Source organism: Pholcus phalangioides, unplaced genomic scaffold (assembly GCF_987345545.1).
Source record: "Pholcus phalangioides strain wild (caught in Gottingen) unplaced genomic scaffold, Ppha-v1.0 ptg000011l_1, whole genome shotgun sequence".
In the NCBI taxonomy this organism is placed as follows: domain Eukaryota; kingdom Metazoa; phylum Arthropoda; class Arachnida; order Araneae; family Pholcidae; genus Pholcus; species Pholcus phalangioides.
In genome coordinates, this window is record NW_028301604.1 from 52,638,741 (window position 1) to 52,656,352 (window position 17,612).

Below are 17,612 nucleotides of genomic sequence, written 5' to 3' on the forward strand. Positions count from 1 at the left end.
CAGGCGTATTGTGCGTATGGCAGTGACGGATCGCTCAGCCACATCACGAACCATAGCACAGCACATTCAGTCTGTACTGCATCATCCAGTGTCTGCGCGTACCATTCGACGGCGTTTACAGCAGAGTGGTCTGTCCGCAAGACGTCCATTGCTTCGTCTACCCTTGACGCAGAACCACAGACGTCTCCGCCGCCAATGGTGCGATGAAAGAAGGATGTGGACGGCACAATGGAATGAAATTGTCTTTACTGACGAGTCACGCTTCTGTCTGCAACACCACGATGGTCGGATTCGAGTCTGGAGACACCGTGGAGAGAGGATGCTGAACAGCTGCGTTATGCACCGCCACACTGGTCCTGCACCGGGTATTATGGTATGGGGCGGTATTGGATATCACTCTCGCACTCCTCTAGTACGCATTGCCGGTACTTTAAAAAGCCAGCGCTACATCTCCGAGGTGTTGGAGCCAGTTGTCCTTCCTTACCTTCAGGGCTTGCCCACAGCCATATTTCAACAGGATAATGCGCGACCACACGTGGCACGCATTGTCCAAAGGTTCTTCGTCAATCGCCAGATTGAATTGCTTCCCTGGCCAGCTCGCTCTCCGGATCTTTCGCCGATAGAAAACATGTGGTCCATGGTTGCTCAACGATTGACCCAGATTACATCCCCAGCTGCCACACCAGATCAACTTTGGCAACGCGTGGAAGCTGCTTGGTCTGCTGTACCCCAAGAACACATCCAAAGTCTCTTTGAATCAATGCCGAGGCGTGTGGCAGCGGTGATCTCCAACAATGGCGGCTACTCTGGCTACTGATTTTGGCAGGAACCACACTTCACAGAAGTCTATAAATTTAATCATTTGATGCTTGGTCAACATGTTATCTACAAAATAAATATTGTTGCGATATCTCTTGTCTTTCTTGGTGTTGCAATTTGGGTGGCCAGCAGTGTATATTCAATTAACTTCTTGCTTAATTTTACTAGATCTAAGCTAATGGCATATCAGATGTTAAACTTTATTGCAGATCAACTATAACATGTTGAAAGGCTAATCAGGAAAATATTCTTACAGGTCTTAGAGCAGGGCTTGATAATTCACGTATAACATGGTGACTAAAAAATTGATATGAGAACTAGGATGGTCAGTGGCCCAGGAAGGGCTTCAAGTTTACCCTTTTTCTGTTGAAAATAAAGGGGAGGGCTGTCAAAATGGACAGTGGCTCCAGGCAACCGTGTATTCACTAGTAGCAGCCCCAATTATAACCCAAAATTAGTGACAAAAAAAATTGGTATTGGAACCTAAAACTATTTTATGTGACTATTAAATTGGAGTAGAGATGTAAAATTCTTGAGAATAATCTTTAGGAGGAATTTCTATTATAAATAACTTTTGAGAATATTCTCACACGTTCTTGATAAGAATATTCTCCTGTTATTTATAATATAAACTCATTGCCATAAAAATTTGCGCACCCAGAAGAAGTCGTCAAAATGAAACGAAATTTTACGCATGTAAGTACTACGTTGATATAAGTAAATGATTAGAAAATCCAAGAAAAAGGATCATTTATTGCAGAAAAAAGTACAGATGAACAGAAGTTTTAGTGCTCTGTTGGACCCCCTCTAGCGCGAATGCACGATGCGATACGAGCGGGCATTGAGGCATACAAGTTCCGTATGATGTCCTTAGACATCTCGTTCCACAGTTGCTGTAAATGCGCCTCTGGTTCGACCAACCTCATAGGGTGTCCAACTTGCCGTCCCAAATGATCTCAGATATGCTCGATTGGTGACAAATCTGGGGATAGAGCAGGCCAGGGAAGGGTGGTAATGTGGCGGAGGCAGTCTTGTGACATCCTTGCTGTGTGTGGCCTAGCATTGTCTTGTTGAAAAATGGCTCCTGGGAGCCCTGCCATGAGTGGCAACACACTGAAGGATGTTATGGACGTATATTCCATGATATTATCATGACACCAGCTGTGGGAGTGGTGTGTCGCTGTAAAGCGAAGGCAGGATTGAAGAGTTCACCATGGGGTCTTCACACACGAACACGATTGTCATCACTGCTCAAGTTGAATGTTGATTCGTCGCTGAAGACGACCTGGTTCCATTCCGTTGCAGTCCAATCTCGTCATGCTCGACACCACTCCAAACGGAGGCGTTGGTAGGTGGGTGTCATTGGCAGCACACGTAATGGCGCCGCAATACCAGATGCCCTTCAGCCAGGTGCCTTGCGATGGTTTGGGAAGACACTAATCATTTGCATATCTGCCCGACATGTACCTTCAGGCCAACTTTCGTTTCGATCCCACAATTATTTCTTGGTGCACAAATTTTTATGGCAATGAGTGTAGTTATATAAAATATCCTTGAGAATATTCTATGGAAGAACTCCTTCCAGTAGTGTATTTACAGGGGGGGCTAAGTGGGCCCAGAGCAGCCAATTCAGAGGGGCGGCATATTTTGGAGTATAGAAAGAAAGGAAGAGGAAAAAATATTTTAAATTCACGTTTTGCAAACGTGTGGAAGTGCCATGTGTCATTTCTATCATAAATAATATATAATTATTAAACCATATTGTTTATTTTTATTTTTTGTGTTTTTTCCCCACAGACTGCCGTTGAAATAAAGTTTACAGTGTTATTCACCGCCTTCCCAAATACTATTGTCATAAGTAGAGGTGGGAGGGTGAGTAGGCGTCCAGCAAAGCAAAGCAGCACTCATTTCAGATTACTGAAGCTATTGGAAAAAAGACAAGAGTTCAGACAACATCCCCTAAAGAAGGGGGGGGGGGATCTTCTTTGGAGGGCTATCTATAAAGGGTGTTGGTGGAGTGGTCAGGAAGAAAACAAGAAAGGGGTTCTTTCTGTGACTGGGGGCTGCTGCACCCTCCCCAGCTGACCACAAGAAACATTTCAATAGCTCAGTTTCGGCTCTCTTTGAAAGTAAAAACACAACATTCTACAATGCAGGTTTTTTGAATACGAGGGGGAAAAATATCCTCCAATTTTAACGACGCCCGCCATATGAGAAAGCATGTTCTGCTGCATGACAGTCGAGTGGTTAGGGAGCTAGCTTCTCACTGTGCAGGTCTGGGTTCGAATCCCAGTTCGGGCATGGATGTCTATTAAACCTAACAAATTCCCTGGACAAATCCTAAAAAAGGTCTCTTGGCAATATGTGGTAATCACATTTAAAAAAAAAAAGAAAAAAAAAGATGCTTTTATTGGCACCGGTCAAGGCTTTGGTGAGAGTCTTTGGGCTATGGTTGACCATCTTGGGGATAGAAACAGAATTAAGTGGCTATAAATCGAATGGATGAATTGGATTACAATACAATTTTTTAAACTTGTTTGGGAACTGAAATGGGATGAAGCTGGTCAATCCAGAACAACATCTGTTTGCAGTCAGTAATTGGAATATAAACAAATCATGGTACAGAATGGTAGGCAGGGTCAAGCGGTTCCGTTTACTGGTCCTATAAGGACAGTTCTCCTCGTGTGACGTTTTCCTGAGAAGAAAGGGGTGGAGTTTGGCAAAAGTCACATTTTTATGAATTGTATACAGCAGCAGAGGGGGGGGGGGGTTTCCACCGGTGCTCCACGAAGCCCTTGGGACTCTGTGGCAACTCGAAGGAAAAAAACAGTAAATTTGAAAAAAATATATAAAAATTTTAAAATAATAAAAATGAATAAGTAGTAACTTTAATGAATAAATGAAAAATAAGCCTACAGGGCTCCGCCATAGAAGTTTTTTATACAAATACAACGCCACAACAGGCAAAATGCCCAACGAGGTGGCTGAGAAAAAGATGCCCATAATAAATATGGATGTCATATTTCAAAAATACAGCAACCCAATTAAAAACAAAAATTATAAACATGATAAAATACTATACAATGCCCATAATGTATTTATGGTTGCCTTATTCTAAGTATGGATAGCTTCTAGATTCATCCCAACATGTTTATCGTATTTCTTTTTAAATGTGTAAATGTTTTACAGAAAAGGGATTCGCGAGTCAAAAGAGGTTGAGAACACTGCGCCGCCATTTCAACTTCATCCGGGGGGGGGGGGGCAAAGAACGTATACTCAATGTATATATATTTATATACAGGGTGATTATAAAAAAACTATCTCGACATATGGGCCCCTAACTATCATACCATTCACAGAAACTGAATGAAATTTTGGCATAAGGTATTTTGAGGTATGCGCTCAAGAATGATATGGAAAACAACAGTGTCACTCTAACAGTTATGGTTACAGTGAGAAAATTTCGAAAATATCAAATGGCAACACCAAGTTTTTTGTATTGGAATGTGATCTCTATTGTGAAAAACCCTAAATAGCGTTCGAACGGCAACTGTAGCATGAAAATCACCGGCGGTAGATAGGCTAAAAGTGACAACCAATAAGGACAGAAGCAGCATAAAATAAAGCATTTTATTGTGTTTCACAAATTTTCCACATGACCTTGTGGAGGACTAATCAGGCTGGGATCTCAGCCGAAGAAACGGTGTGACGAATGAAACGAACATTAATGCTCTGGTGCACGGCAAAGTCCTTTTTACTTTTTCCTTGCCTAGCTCCGGGGATTTTCGTGCTACAGGTGCCATTCCAACGCTATTTAGTGTTTTTCAGTATGGAGATCGCATTCCAATACAAAAAACTTGGTGTTGCCATTTGATATTTTCGAAATTTTCTCACTGTAACCGTAACTGTTAGAGTGACACTGTTGTTTTCCATATCATTCTTGAGCGCATACCTCAAAATACCTTATGCCAAAATTTCATTCAGTTTCTGTGAATGGTATGATAGTTAGAGGCCCATATGTCGGGATAGTTTTTTTATAATCACCCCGTATTTGTGTATATATATATATATATATCATTTTTAGTGTATTTTCAAAAGCCGGGGGGCGGCAACAGCCCCCTCCCTGACCCCCACAAATGATGGAATGAAGAAATGAGAACCTGTTATACAGTATTACAAAACTACATTCGGTTATAAATGCAGTAGTACCAACAAAACGGAAAAAAGCTCTTCATTTTACACTTTCCTGACAAAACAAAGTAAGTAAATGTCAAATACAGCTAATCATTTCTGATAAGTTTATACGTTTTGTATTTTGTGAGAGTTTTCTTCAATGATAATTTATGAATAATCGTCACAATTCAATCTCAGGTAATTTGGAATCCTCTGTAATACTTGCATTCAATAAGGCGTACGAGACTGATATTTTTTATACGATACAGAGATAAATTGAAAAATGTTCGAGCTAGTACTCGTTTAAGAAATTAAAGTAAAAAAAAAAGGAATCTTATTGAATTTCAGTTTCATTTTGGGTGCAAAACCACATGAAGTTGACTTACATCCTGGTCATAATAGAGACAACAATTAAATCGTGTTTTCTCTACAATCTTTATAAATCTTTATATTGTCCTATACTTAATGTCATACTTTCTTTTCAGATGAGTAACAAACACAAGTGAACAGTTTACATTTGCAGTTTAAACTATTTCTGTATATCAGAGATAATTGGCACCATGTGTCAAAAGGGAAACTTTCAAGAGAGCTGTTTAAAGTGTTTTTAATTTAAAAACGAACAAAACAGCAAATTACAATATACAAATATATAATACAATATACAAACATATGTTACACGACACAAAACACACACACATATAATACATACACTATGTAGCCCAAGGGACTATGAAGTCCTTCCAGCAGGCCTATATGATTTTAATTACATGATTTTGTCCCTCAGCAACAGCTCTTTCCTTCATTAGATGTATTTTAGTATATAATTAATATGCATTGGTGCAATAATTTATTTCAAAGTACTGCATTAATATCTGTGTTTTTGATCATAATAAAGACATTGTAATCTGTATTTTTATTACTATTTGTGTAATTACTAGAGTAGATGAAGTTCATTATTTTCGGTGTGGTGTAACAAAAACTTTTTTGAAATGTTTTGTTACTTTTAGGCACTTGATAGATATTTTTATATCTATTCGAGGTTCTATTTTCATTTTTTACTAACCATTCTTCGTTTTTGATGATAAATTTATAAATTCTGTACCTGTAGTTCTGTCTCAGTGTCAATATGTGGCACTGTATGTTTTTGTTTTCTGTTGGAACATTTATTAATTCTCTTAATTTATTGTAAAGATTGTCTAGATTGCGTATGTTTTCATAATATGCTCCTCCCCAGACACATATTCCGTAATTTATATTTGAATAAACCCACGCATAGAAGATATCTTTCAAGAAGTTATTATCAACAATGTATTCAATTTTATAAATCACTCCTGAATACATTGAGTTTTTTTATCATTTTTTCACTATGTATGTTCCATTATAGGTTATCTTGTATAATTATTCCTAAGTATTCATAATTGAACACTCTACCTATTTCTTCACAATTGCATACTGATATAGTTTGAGATTGGCAGTGAGTGTGTAATTTTACGTGAATTTCTGTACTGTCATTTATATTTCTTGTTTTCGTGCACATAAATTTAGTTTTTTGTGTATTTATTTTTAATTTGTGTTTAATTAGCCAGTGATTTATTTTTGTTAGGTCTTTCTCTGTTCTTTTAACCAAACTATGTTTTTCTGTATCCTCAACATATAAAACTGTGTCATCTGCAAAAGATATAATGTTACCATTTAGATTTAGTTTACTCAGTTCATTTATGTAAATTAAAAATAGTATTGGCCCTAAGACTGAGCCCTGTGGGACGCCTTTTTTAACTTCTTGAAAATTGCTAATTTTTTTCTCTATTATGACAGCTTGTCGTCTAGTGTAGTAGTATGATTTAAACCATTCTAACATATTTCCTCTTATACCGGCTGAATATAATTTCTCTGTTAGAATGTTTAGGTCCACATAATCAAATGCTCGTTTTAGGTCCAAAAAAACTATTATTGAATATTTATTTTTATTTATTCCATTGTTTATCAAGCCCGTTAATTTTAGAATTGCCATTTCCGTATTTTTGTTTTTTTGGAATCCATATTGATTGGCTTGAAAGAATTTTTGATGATTCAGGAAATTGAGCAGTTGGTATTTCATACACTTTTCTAGAATTTTTGAAAAAATCGGGAGAATCGAGATAGGTCTATAGCTGTTAGTATCATTGGAATCTCCAGTTTTAAATATAGGATGCACGAGGGAATTTTTTAGTTCAGAATAAAATACGCCATTTGTTATTGAGGAATCCACTAAATCCTTTAATACATCTATATGGTAGTGAGAGATAATTTTCATCATTTTAGGTGTAATTCGATCGTAGCCACTTGCTTTATTTTCTTTAATTTCTGCCACAATTTGTCTCAGTATATGGCTTTCAGTTTCGAGGTAGAACATGGAATTTATTGATGTGTTTGAGGAACCTTCTTGTTCTATACAAATACAATTATCTGCGTTTTCCTCATCATCATTTATATTTCTTGTGATAAATTCTTGATTAAATTTATTTGCAAGGTCTGTTGGATTTTCAAAATTTTGTAATATTTTTTTTTTCATATCTTTATTTGATACATTTCTTCTAATAAATTGCCATTGCAATCGTTTATTCTTTTCACAAGCGTTAATGTTCCTCTGGAAGTATTCTTGTTTTACCTTTGTTATATAAATTTTCACATTTTTATTATAACTTTTGTACTCGTTCTCATATAAGGTTATGTGTGGATTTTTTTTATGTTTTTTATATAGCTTTTCCTTCAGGTTTATTCTGTCAAGTATTTCCTTAGTTATCCATTGTTTTTTATTTTTCTTAGGGTAATTTTTTGAAACTTTAGTCCAGAGATTAGTATTTAATGTTATTATATCCAAGAGATGTCTGTATTTATTTTGTACTGAATCATTTTCTCGTATGCAATTGAAATTTATTTTTGATATGAATTGTTCAAACCTTATATAATCTATTTTCGTTATTTCATCATTTTCATCGTTCAAATTCTCTTCCTGTTTTTCAAGGAAGGTTATATTCCCTAATATTGGGTAGTGGTCAGTGATATTAGTGTTAAATACCGTGAAGTTTTGTGAAGTATTTCCTCTTGTTCTATAAAAGACGTGATCTATGCATGTGTGACTTTCCTTTGTTTCTCGTGTTATTTTTTTGTGTAGTGGTTCGAATCCATTTAAGGTCATTATGTCTAAATATTGTGATGTTCCATTAGTTTTACTATATAGATCAATGTTGATATCGCCAACGATTAATATGTTGCTTTTCAATTTTTTCATATTGATTTCTAATTCTTCATTAAATTGTGTAATTGTGTATGCGTGTGAACGATACAAGAGCAAAATATTAACGTCATATTCTGTGAGGTGTATAAACAAATCTTCTGCTGTAGTGAAATTAGTATGTTTTTTTTGTGTCGATTTAATTTTTTTATTTATATACATAATTACTCCCCCTGATCTATTGTAACTTCTAGAATTTGTGTAACAGTAATAATCATTGAGATGTTCATAATTTGATATATAGTAATTGAATTCTTCATTCTCATCTATCCATATTTCACTTAAACAAATTATGTCAATTTTTTCATCTTGTGTTCTTAGAAAAATCAAAAGATTGTTAAAGTTTGTTCTAAGGCTCTGTATGTTGATTATTAAAAATGTAAGTGTTCTATTTCTTATGTTATGACACCTTATCACATTCTCACTTCTTGAATTTCCTCCAGAGGCTGTTGATCCTCTATCATATCTGTTTCATCAGTTTCTTCAATTTCCATTGTCATTTGAGATTGGATTCAGTCTCTGTAGTTGATCTTCTGCATATATTCTTAGTGTTTTCGATTTCTCATCCCTCCGAAGGAAAATCTTTCCATCTTTTGCCCAAGCGAATTTATAACCAAGTCTGTTTTTGGCTTGCCTTGCTTTGTAGAACAGTTTCTTATTTTCTGGTGTGAGGTGTTCATTGATGTATACTCTGTCATCCTGAAAATCTGGATTTATTTTGTCAGCTGTTAGACTATCTTGTCGCTTGGCTTTTTCCATCCAGAGATTCCTTGACCTTTCATTATGGAACCTAACAATGATTGGCTTTGGTTTACTAGTGTTTCTCGAAGGCACTCTGTGGGCTTTTTCTATCTCTGTTGTTTCTTGTATTCCCAGGATTGTTTTCATTGTGTTCATTATTTCATTTATATTTTCTTGCTTTGTTTCTGGGATTCCATCTATCTCTACATTATTTCTCCTACTTCTTGTTTCCATATCATTCATTCTTTGTCTCAAATCCCTTACTTCTATTCTCAACTTTTCATTTTCTATTTTTGTTTTTTTAACATCAGAATTAATCTGTTCAACTGTTTTTTGAATATTTTCATATGAATATTTTATATTTTTTTTCCTACATCCTCCATTGATTTTGATTGGAATTCTATTGCTTTCACAACCTCCTGGACCTCTTTGGTAAGTTGATCTTGTTTTTGAGTGATTTTATTTACTGCTAGATCCATGGTCTTTTGCATTTGATATTTAAATGCCTCGAGCATTTTTTGAATTTTTTCCAATGGTTCATCCATATCCTCTTCATCTCCAGAAGCCCAACATGCCTGTTTCCTGCCTGTTTCATCTCTAGTAGCACTTTTCAGTTCATTTTTACAGTCTTTGCACCTATATTCCTCCTTTTTTTTTCTTTGCCATCTTCCTAAAGCTAGATTCTGTCGTTCCAACACACTTCGGATGAAAAAACCTTCCACACTGCACACAACAGAAAAATTCACTCTTGTCATATACGGGATCCTTGCAGGTTTTACATTCATCCATATTTATTTGTAGTTCATTACAAGTTCAGTGTAAAAAATGTTCTCCGACACACTTTAAGATTTGATCTTTTAGTACCTATTTTGTATCACAGATGGCAGCTCTATCCTCACTTTTTCGTCAATATCTTTTAATTAACTTTTTTTAGATTTTACTTACATCTAAAGTGCTTAATTTAACATTTTGTACTCATACTAACATTATTTTATGAATATCTCTCACCTCTGTGTTCAGTACTTCCAAATTTCACGATATCTAATGTTTATTTGCGGAGCTTGTTGTAGACACTTGTTTACAAACATTACGGCGTGTTGCCATCACCAAGTGAATATAAAAAGGGAATTTTTAAAGTGAATATATATATCTCTGTTATTTATTGAAATAGGACTTGATGTTCTATACCTATATGTATAGTGCAATGAAAATACAGGAAATTATACAGCGTTATCTCCCAAATTGACGAAAATGAACATACTGTCTTTTACATATACACAGTATTTTAATTGTTATTGTACATCAATCCCACTTATTTCATGGAACGAGTATCGTGCTGTCTGCATTTTGAAAAATATGATTTTAGACAAAACGTCATACATGTATATTAATGGTTCTTTTTTTTGGATACAGTGACACATACGTTCATGTGGTGATTATTCCAAGAAATACGGTACTCGGTAAATACTGTATTACACTACATGTACCACAACCAAGAAATATTTATGCAATGAAATATAGAAACAAAAGATGCAATGAAATATATATTAGTTATTCCTCATTCCGTTTTTAATTCTAAATGAAAAAAATTACCACTCAGTAAATCGTTAATTATTAATAATTAATTAATCATATTAATTCGTATTTAGAATCAATTTAATATAATAAATTTGATTATTCAGATCTGTAGAATTAAAACTTTGGAAGATTGGAAACTGTTGTTTTGGAAACAACTAAGTTTTGGAAACCATAAAGTTTCGTAATACATTTTTGGTCATTGATTTTAAACGTGGCTCACAGGGTCGGATTAAGACATTTGAAGGGCCCTATCATGCAACAGTATCAAGGGTCCTATGACGCTGTTAAGAAGGCCCAAGCTTACTTTACGGAAATTGCACGGAATCTCATTCCAAAAACTCGTAATTAACGTGATCTCTAGTTTGCAATATCATTAGTTTTTCTGCATTTGTGATATCGTCTGATGAAGGCCTCCAACCAATCGAAAATTCTAGGATTTTTTGCGGATTCTTGATGCTGGAAAAGAATTGTACATAAAAAAACTACATTTTGATAACTTTTTGTGGTGCCCATTTTTTCCTGATGCCCTAAGCACGTACTTATTTTGCTTAATGGTTGATCCAGCCCTGATTTTTGACTATCGTGTAAAAAATTTTCACAAAAATTGATTTCGATATCACAGAAGAAAATCTATAAAATATGTATAATATATATATATTCTAAACTTTTAAATACTAAATTAATTTTTCAAAGAATATTTTACATAATGTTTGTATTATTATATTTTTTATTATGCAGCTTTCAATATAAAAGTAGCATAGAAGAAGAAAGAAAAGCAGTTTCATTAATAAAAATGTCCTTGTTTCTAAGTACTTACTGAGATATTTGAATTTGAAAATTGGAGGAAAGTTGGGAAAAAAGCAGCAAAAACTAATGGACAACTTTTCTCAGATTTTTAGAACTGGCAACAACTTCTTAATTCAATTTTTGGGAACAGATTGTCTATATAAAAAGTTATTTTTTTAAAAATTTTAATAACTATACAATCCCTTGAAACACGAATGACGTAGCTGAAAGTCCTGACTTCGCATGCTTACATTCCGCAAGAATGACCTTAATATCACAGTTTTCTTGCTATTCCCATTTTGAAAACCATCAGGCGATTGTGGGACACTGTATATTCAAGTAATTCAAGCATTCAAATCACACAAGTGCACAAATCACTGTTGGGCCCCGTCTAGAATTTTAATCGGTCCACGAAACAATTTTGAAAAAGTATTTCACTATTTCAAAACACACTTTAGGACGTGCAGTTAGAGATAATATGTATAGATATTATGTAATGCATTATTGATTTTGTTGCTGGGAGACTATAAGTATGCAGAAAGTATCTCGCCACCACTGATTGGTGCTGAGATACTTTCATATTCGAATGTATCCACCATACATTCAAATTAAATTTATCAGTGTCTTTCTTCGATGTGTAGACGCCTGCATGCCTGAGTTCCAGCACTCCCCCCATTATACAGCAATCATTATGGATTGGAATAGGATACGAATACAAGGCAGAAAAGTAAAATTTAGCCGCAACTATATACAATATCACTTTTTTGTGTAGTAATGGCATGGGAGGGGTGGAAGGAGGGTAAAAAAAGTTAGACTGAAATAGGAGGGGGGCGGCGGCAAAATTTGTATAGCCCACCCCCCAGACAGCAAAAACATAAATACAACCCTGACCACTTCTATAAATTACTGGGGAATATCATCGAAAATAATAAGAATTATTCTCATATTATTAATAATAGTCCTTCAGAATATTCTTGAATATTCTCCTCGATGAGAATATTCTCTAGTTATAGAAGTCCTTCCAGAAAACATTCTCAAGGATATATGTAATAACATATATTGAAATAAATAATCTCTATAATCTTGAGAATAATTATTATTTTTGATAAGGATATTCTCTAGTAATTTATATTAGTAGTCCTTCGACAGAATATTCTCTGTCCCAGCATCTCTTCCCATCAAAAAGACTAGAATACTGAAATTCGTAGCCCACAATATTAAAGTTTGATATGAAAATTTTAATTTTTATATCCAGGAGAATATTCTCATATCTCTAAATTGGAATCTGAAAACAGCATGAAATTTGCAGAATTTACGTCAGCTTATTTACCAGAAGAAAAAAGGGTTAGTAAGTAAAAAAACATAATTTTTTGGTCTGTTTTTTTTTTTAGATACTTGGTTTTTAAAAAATCTGGCCAGCACGTCAGTTTTTTTTTTACGATCTGACAAGCTGTCTCTTAACCCAGGGGCGGCTTAAGCGAGGATACAAGGGGTGCGACGAACCGAGGCAGCGTAGACTTTAGTCAAGACCTCAAAATTGAACACAGTAAAAATTCACATGACATCACACTTTTGTGTAAAACCTAGACAACAAAACGTTGAGAAAATAGACAGCCTCTGACTGTAATAACAGAAATTAGAATGTAAGCTATTGGGGCTACTTGAGACAAAATCTGTACCCATGCGGGATTCATTTTTTTGGGCCTCCTGCCTGTTGCCCCCCATAGCTCCTACATCCTAAGTCAGGGCCCCTAGATTGGAATCTTTCGTGAGGCCCAAGCCAGATTTCCCATGGAGCCCCTTCTACAGTTAATTTATAGTGAAAAAACGAAAAATTATAAGGATTCCCAAGCCCAAGCCGGAACTCTGTCAGGCCCCTCTCTCACAATTTATCCAACCTATTTCTAACAAAAAAAAATTTTCGCCCTTTTATCTTGGATTTTGCACCCCTCCAGAGCCAACAGAAAGCATTTTCTTTGATCTTTTTCGGCCAATGGAACTTTTTTTACCCATTTACATCAGATTTAGCACCCCTCTTGAGTGGCGCCCCGTGCAGCCGCAATGGATCGCATGTCCAAGTGCCACCCCTGTATTCTACAAGGGGCAAGTGTGCATTTTGGTTCCCTTACCCATGGCTCCCACAATTCCTGTGGCCCGGGACAATTCTCATATTTTGGCCTTTTTCATGCTATAAATTAACTATAGAAGAGCCCTTGAGCAGTTTGAGTGCAAAAGATCTCAGCATAGGGGCCCTACTCTAGGATTGGGGGCATGACCTCACCCAGAATTTGTTCCACAATAGTCAAATGAAAGCAAAGGAAAAATTCGACTTCTCACTTGTCCGGTCCCTGGAGTACCAGAAACACTTTTGAAAAAGACTTAAGAAAAATAACTTTGTTATATCATCTTTATAGGGTAGGCCTAAGTGATGATTGCTCACAAAAATAGGTGCTGCTTCAAGGATTAAGTTATCTGGCATTGTTAAGAATGGTAAAATAATTCTGGAAGAAAACAAAAACCGAGAACTCTACTTTAAAAGTGGGACGTATGGTCACACACATTTTGCACGGTAAACAATGTGTGGCTTTCTTCTGAAGAAAAAATCAGGTTTATCTCGAGGTCCCCTTCACTGAAGCCCTGTCAGCCTTCCGCTTAGGTAACCATTAGGGGCGGCATATGAGGCTTAGCATCCAGGCGGCAGGTTTAGCTCGAGCCGCCCGTCTTAACCATCAACTGGCGTGGTGGGGTCTTCTAACCCCAGCAAGTATTAATTCATTTTAAAAATCAACAAAAAGAGTCTTCATAAAAGCAATGGGTTTTTTACATGACTTCATTCACTTGTCAATTATATAATTCACTAAATAATTTTTCAAATTTCTTTAAGTATTTTCCCAAAAATTTTCTTTTATTAAGACACACATTTGAAAAAATGGAGATATATGACTTTTGAAAATTTTTTTAAATTATATAATAAAAATTTTTTGAAAACAACTTTTACGATTGAAAAATGAACAGATACGATTGAAATATACTCAGAAAATGAAATTCAAAATGAAAATGATATTTACTATATTTTCACAAGCACCAAAGTTAGTCTTATTTTAAGTCAGAAACAAAGTACTTGCAAACAACACCATGACATGTTGATCACACAGATCTTACGTACAATGCACTAACAACACTATCCTCAACCTCACCTTGGATATCCAGTGTTTCACCATTAATTTGAAACTGTTATTGAGAAGATTGGCGTTCTTCCAATATGCCATTTAGATCTGAACACTCCGCCTTCAGACAAAAAAAACATACGCAAGTGGTGAGGTAGGGTCATTTTGACTCCATGGAAACTTTGATCAATGATGTAGTGGGAAGAAATAGCATAAAAACGTCATAAATTTGTCAAATACATGTAAACAACCAGCTTGAAAGGTACTGAAAATAAGATGGTCCAGATGCATTTCTTTCACAAGAGGTGGCAAGATGAAAAATGTGTGGGGTCAAAATGACCCCACGACGCCATTAACGGTTCATGAATAAGTTCATCTTTCCAGAGGAAAAAAAATTATGCTTTTTCTTTTTTAATTAAGATCCAGTTTTCTACATTATACACGGAAACGGACAAAGCAAATGAAAGACTGGATGAATGTCAACTTTCACCACTTGTTTCCATTTTGGACCTCTTGTGAAACTGTTTGAGAAGGCTAATATATTAACTTGCAATGTATTTTCCTTGCTCCTATATACAGTCAAACTCCCTATATCTCGAAACTGACAGGACTGAAAAAAATTGAGATAAGTTTTTGAGAAATTGAGTTTTTTGTGTAAGAAAGGAGAAGCATGCCAAAAATGGGAAAAAAAATTTGATTGACAAAAACTGAAATACAAGTTTTACTAAATACAAATTAATTTTTTTAATCATAAGATGTATTTTTGGCACCCAATTTTTGGCAATCCCCCAAAGCAGAATTTTTTACATTGTTCTGCAACAAGCCCTCACCTGACTGGATATGTTTTGCAGTGAAAATTCCCACAATAGCGTTTTCAACACTTTTCTTTAAAATGTTCTGCAGCAGCACTGATTGTTCTACAACGTATGTCAGTTTTTTGCATATTCTACTTTGGGGAGTGCAATTCCCTACAAAAGTTTGTAGTGAATTGTCCATTTCCACAAAATCGAAAAATGAAATTACGAGATTCAGGTGTCTTTTAATAATTCTTATTTTTCCCAATGTTCAGAAATTTCATCTTCAGCATTGTCTGAGAATCATTGGAGTTCGAGTGAAGTACCAGATCTGATGCATCACAATTCTTGGCCCCTGTCCGTGACAACCCTCACAAAGCAGAACATGCAGAAATCTGTGATGTACATCGTAAAACAATCAGTGTTACTGCAGAACAATCTGAAAGAATATTAAGAAAAATATAAAAATACTATTATGGGAATTTTTACTGCAGAACATTTTCAGTCAGCCAAGGACTCATTGCAGAGCAATGCAAAACATTCTGATTAGGGACTCAACCCATCCATTGAATTTTAACCAAAATAGGCTATCAGTTTTGTGCACCTATGCTACGAGTATAAGCAGATACAGGCTCTTTGAATGGAAGAGTATGGGTGACAGTCCAACATCAACTTCTCACCCATGCCACTACACTTTTTTAAGTGAACTGCCCCCTTTCCTTATCACAATGGGTTGTAATACATACTCTATCATGAATATTCTTTCTTGCAGTTTCACCCCCAGGAAAAAAAAGCCAGATTTGTGCAAAAGAAAAGGAATTTTAGTATTATCTTTCTACAATCATTGTGGCTTGGCTTTCAAGATAGTTTTTTCAACAAAGTTCTTCGAGACAGTGGTGAAAATGCACTGGTTTAGCACATTAAATACAATAATTTTGTTTTTCAAGGTACAGTTTTTCGAGTAATAGAGTTTTGAGAAAGACAGGTTTTCCTGTATTAGATAAAATAAACAATCAGCGTCCGCACCACTTTAGATTGCCAGTTGACAAGCTCGAACTTACTTGTTTGATGGAGACTGGTGCCATCAAGAGATTCAATACCTGACGAAGGTCTACTTTGCTGAGACCCAAAACAACCCCCCATCACGATTCAGTGCATCGACAGGAGTCGAAGTCCATACATGGACGCGTAGTTATGGCACTAAATATATATTCGATTTACAAACCCAAAGATTTGGCACAATGCAAATCATAGTTGTGCAATGAGATTCATATCTGAACATGACGGTGAAACATAAAATCGTTCACAAAACGAATGGCTTCGATACGGACTAATATACATGATATGTAGTGACAAAAAAATAATTGAAAACAAATTTCTCTCAGATCACTGGAAATTATTTTAGCGTCGAAACGACAGCTCTGTCAGACAACGGATACGGTTGCGAAATGAATCAACTTGTATATATGACAACAAGGAAACTTCAAAACTAGCTGGCGTCTTCCTGCCGTGATCTAAATAAACGACTCGTTGTTTATTTGAGAGGTTATTTAAGAAATCCGAATCCTTTACTAATGCAGTGAGTCTCAACCGATTGTTGGTGTAAAAGAATTTATCTTGATGGTATTAGAGAGTGGCATTAATTATAATTTATGCGCATTTGGAGCAACATCTCGTTGACCAACTCTCCTGTGTATCCCGGGAGACCCACCGTACTCCAACTAGAACTTTTTTTTGGATCCTACCGACTCCGGTATTGATCTTTATATACTCCGGCATTTTTCATAATTAATCATTAGCGTTAAGTCATCAATGCATATTATAGTCATCAAGGATCTTCAACATTTTTTTTTCAGTAAAAATATAACGTCCCTCCCCCATGTTTTCGTAATCCTTTATCATGTATCTGGCAACATCGAGGCATTAGCGTTGCCGTATACAGTATACCATGGAGGTATTATGGGGATAATACCTCCATGTTATATACTCGTGTATAAGCCGAATGTTTTTGTGGAAAAATTCGTTCCTCAAGTGGAGGGGGGGGGGGTCGTCGGCTAATACTCGGGTCAGTTTTTGATGAGAAAATATCGATCCCCACAATCAGTAGTCATTTTTGTAAGTGTTCGAGAAACCGGCATTATGAGATATGTTCAAACCCCACAGAACCGATAATGTCAGCCGAGGCAAAAAAATCGAAAACATCATTGGCTTTGATACCAGGTGGGCTAACGTCGATTGTAAAGCCTTATGTCTATGTGAGCATAAACAAGCCTTTCAAAG

At 35.7% G+C, this 17,612-nt stretch overlaps 1 protein-coding gene across 1 annotated transcript in view; it reads right to left on the reverse strand.

Annotated features, from left to right (window-relative positions):
• The window catches only part of LOC149080552 (ubiquitin domain-containing protein 2), a 53,924-nt gene extending 36,964 nt beyond the window's left edge, over window positions 1-16,960 (reverse strand). Inside the window, exon 1 of the mRNA XM_089239659.1 lies at window positions 16,394-16,960. Coding sequence (XP_089095785.1) covers window positions 16,394-16,475 — 82 coding nt within the window. The 5' untranslated portion in view covers window positions 16,476-16,960. The remainder of the gene's footprint in view (window positions 1-16,393) is intronic.
• Between the last annotated feature and the right edge of the window lie 652 nt (window positions 16,961-17,612).